Raw genomic sequence first — 3,278 nt, forward strand, 5'->3', positions numbered from 1 at the left:
AAATCCAACCTCATGTGGGCAAGCCTCACAGGAAGATGAGCGCTCCCAACTGGGCTGACACCGGCACACCCTTGGCATGAGGCACTTACGGCTTCTCTGTGCTTCTGATGTCTGAACAAGCAGAAGCTGAAACATTACTGGTGGTTTTGCCTGGAGCAGGAATAACCGTAGCCAATACTGCTGTTCTGAATAAAACACATCTCAAATATGAGATCCTGACTAGAACGGCACCTATAGAAAACATGACTCTTTCTTGTATGTACAAGCATTAGATCATGCTAAACAAAAAATGTAAGTCTCTAAAAGCAAAACTTTGTTTTCCAATTTAGATTTTTTTTGGTTTTGTGTATTATGTTTTTTTAATTAAAAATATGGTCCAATAGCTTCCAATAACTACGAAAGAGAGTAAACTTCAAAGGACAAAATTGAAATTGTTACTGGAGTGTTCATTACTGCATGTCTTTGTCAAAGTTTAAGGCAAATATTCTATATTTAAGGTAGAACCAGTACTGATATGACTACATAAATATACACATATTGAAATGCACATATATATGTGCTAACATATATATCTGTGGATATATAAAAATATTTATTTTCTTAGCAAAGTTAAAGTTTGTGTAAAAACATTTATAATACTGACAAAACTAGGGGCTCTAATTCCTCCTTTGGAGAAAAGTAACAAGTTCCCTAAATGTCCCATACAAAAACCTCTCTCGCTGTAAGAATACAGATCCTTTTGAGTTCTCACTTATTTAACTGTGGATTAATATATTTGCTGAAGATTTCATAGATAATTAGATCATATGCAATAATTAGGTTGTGAAGAATGATTGCTACAGCATAACTACAGACCTCTGTTGTACAAAAAATAATTTTTATTCATACAGTATGCATCTTGCTCTTATGGAATGCGTAGCTACTGCTACGAGTAGAGCTATTTCAGAATACAGTTTTTCTTCTAATGTGTTCACATTTCAAACCTCATTTTGGGGCATTTTCTCTGAAAATTCTTTGGCCAAAAGAACAGCCAAATGCAGATAAATTTTCCCTGGGACCTCTAAACAGGCAGTACAAATTCAAAATAAATTTATAACAACTACCACACCACAGAACTGAAATGCTTTACAAAACAATTCTGACCAAATATGGGAAATGGTAGCATAAAATATCAAAACCCCGAACTATGCTTCAACTTAAACCACAGACATATCCAGTTAAACATAACAACACTGACTCATCCCTGCCTTATGTAAATTTGCTAGTGTAGTGCTATAGAAGATTATACACAAATCTGGAAAACTCTGAAATGCAGAGACGCAAAAATGTGAAACATCCACTAGACAGAGTCTGAAATTCAGCCTAACAGTGGGTGAAGGTCAGACTTATTCTTTTCCTTCACTATAATGGCAACTAAAAAAGGGCAGAACTTCACCTCACATGCTATCCAGGTACTCTTCCTAATGTGATATAGGTCCTCCTTCCAGTGTGACAATGCACTGCTTCAGATAAGGCTGAGCTTACTGATTACAAGCACACATTCATAGCAGCAGTTTGCCTGCAGCCATTAAACACAACTCTGAGACAAGTTTTCCATCTTTAAACCTCACATTATATCCTTGAAACAGTAACATGAACGTTCTGAGAAATTAGGACAGCGACAGGAAAAAAAGCTTTATCAAGTGCAAAGGGCCTCCTCATATGAAGTGCATGCTCATTATCAAGCCTAGCTTACGTACGCTTTTATTCCTGCTACAAGAACGCATTCTGTACAGTGTACAAGTGAAGGCATTCCCTCTGAAAAAGACATTTGTTTTCAAGCTGCTGGCTATACCTATAATGAACAAGATACATCAAATTAATCTGATTCCAGTGTAAAATTCCCAAGGAAGATTCCTGAACTACTAGCGTAAGGCTGGAGTACACAGATTTCAGAAACGTTTTTTGGAAGACATTCTTCAATGCCAATAGAGAATATTTAGGGTATTTCTTTCTTTATCCTGAGTAAAAGGTTGGTTTTCTTTTTTTTTTTATTTATTTATCAAAGCCCTCGGGACATACTGCTCTAGCACAGTTGGATTTTTGTCATACAGTCCCAGTATCCTAAAGGTCATTATTGGATTGTTTCCTGGAGCAGTTCTCCTCACTCTTCTCCAACAGGTGGTGGTGGCTGGCATAGCTTGTATAATCTGAAAATGACAAAACCAAAAGTAATTGTTATTCTGAGAGCTTGTTCATTATTAATATGAGGAAATTTAAGGAATACAAACTAAATCTATGTCTTCCTGGACTGCAAAACAAGAGGTACTGAATTCAGTTTAATACCATCAATGCAAAGCTAGTAAAATCTTCTTTGTGAGCATTAATGTTTACATTGAAAGTCAAATCATTAAAATACACATCTATTATAAAAGGCATTTCAGTATAGTCAAAGTTTCATATTTCTTCAGTGAAGACCCTTTCACTAATCCAATTACCAGTTGTTGCCCTGAATGTCCAAATTGGAAAAGCTGCTTGGTGAATGCAACTGCCTCCATTTCTGTTTTCTCTTGGCACAGTTAAACCCCACTCTAAGAACAGTTCCCAAAAAAACTGATGCTGTCTGAAAGACCTAAGACAGATGTCAGACATGTGACACACCACCATGAGGATTTTTAACTTTCTTCCCTCTATTTCCAAATGGATGATGCCAAGACCAGTAAGATTTGGTTCAAGTGACTACCTTAGTACAGATTGAAATAGCCACTCCTTTTACAAAGTCTTTTGGACTTCTCTTAAATCCTTTTGCCAGGACTTGGTTATTAGAAAGTGTTTGAAACTTTACCTTAATGTTAAAAATACTGATAATAAAAGGCAATCACTCTGACCTCAAACACTCTGTTCTGTACTCTGATGCTGAAGTATCAAAGTAATAGAAATAGTGGGTTTGGTAGGTCTGGCTACAGGCAGGGTAGTGAATCATCCAGTGACCTGGGGGCTAGGGATACTTAAGATACTCAGGGTATCTGAGTATGACAGGGTATCTGAGTATGGGGTTGTTTAGTCTGGAGAAGAGAAGGCTTAGAGGTGACCTCATCACTCTCTTCAACTACCTGAAGGGAGGTTATAGCCAGGTGGGGGTTGGTCTCTTCTCCCAGGCAACCGACAACAGGACAAGGGGACATGGGCTCAAGCTCTGCCAGGGGAGGTTTAGGTTAGATGTTAGGAAGAAATTCTTTACAGAGAGGGTAATCAAGCATTGGAACAGCCTACCCAGAGAGGTGGTGGATTCACCATCC

At 37.6% G+C, this 3,278-nt stretch overlaps 1 protein-coding gene across 1 annotated transcript in view; it reads right to left on the reverse strand.

Moving 5' to 3' along the window:
* Window positions 1-919: 919 nt before the first annotated feature.
* Window positions 920-3,278, reverse strand: part of PREX2 (phosphatidylinositol-3,4,5-trisphosphate dependent Rac exchange factor 2) — a 122,127-nt gene continuing 119,768 nt past the window's right edge. Inside the window, exon 39 of the mRNA XM_027891712.1 lies at window positions 920-2,189. Coding sequence (XP_027747513.1) covers window positions 2,144-2,189 — 46 coding nt within the window. The 3' untranslated portion in view covers window positions 920-2,143. The remainder of the gene's footprint in view (window positions 2,190-3,278) is intronic.

The sequence above is a fragment of the Empidonax traillii genome, unplaced genomic scaffold, assembly GCF_003031625.1.
Source record: "Empidonax traillii isolate 1590-97213 ecotype Southwest subspecies unplaced genomic scaffold, ASM303162v1 scaffold327:size604231, whole genome shotgun sequence".
Lineage (NCBI taxonomy): Eukaryota > Metazoa > Chordata > Aves > Passeriformes > Tyrannidae > Empidonax > Empidonax traillii.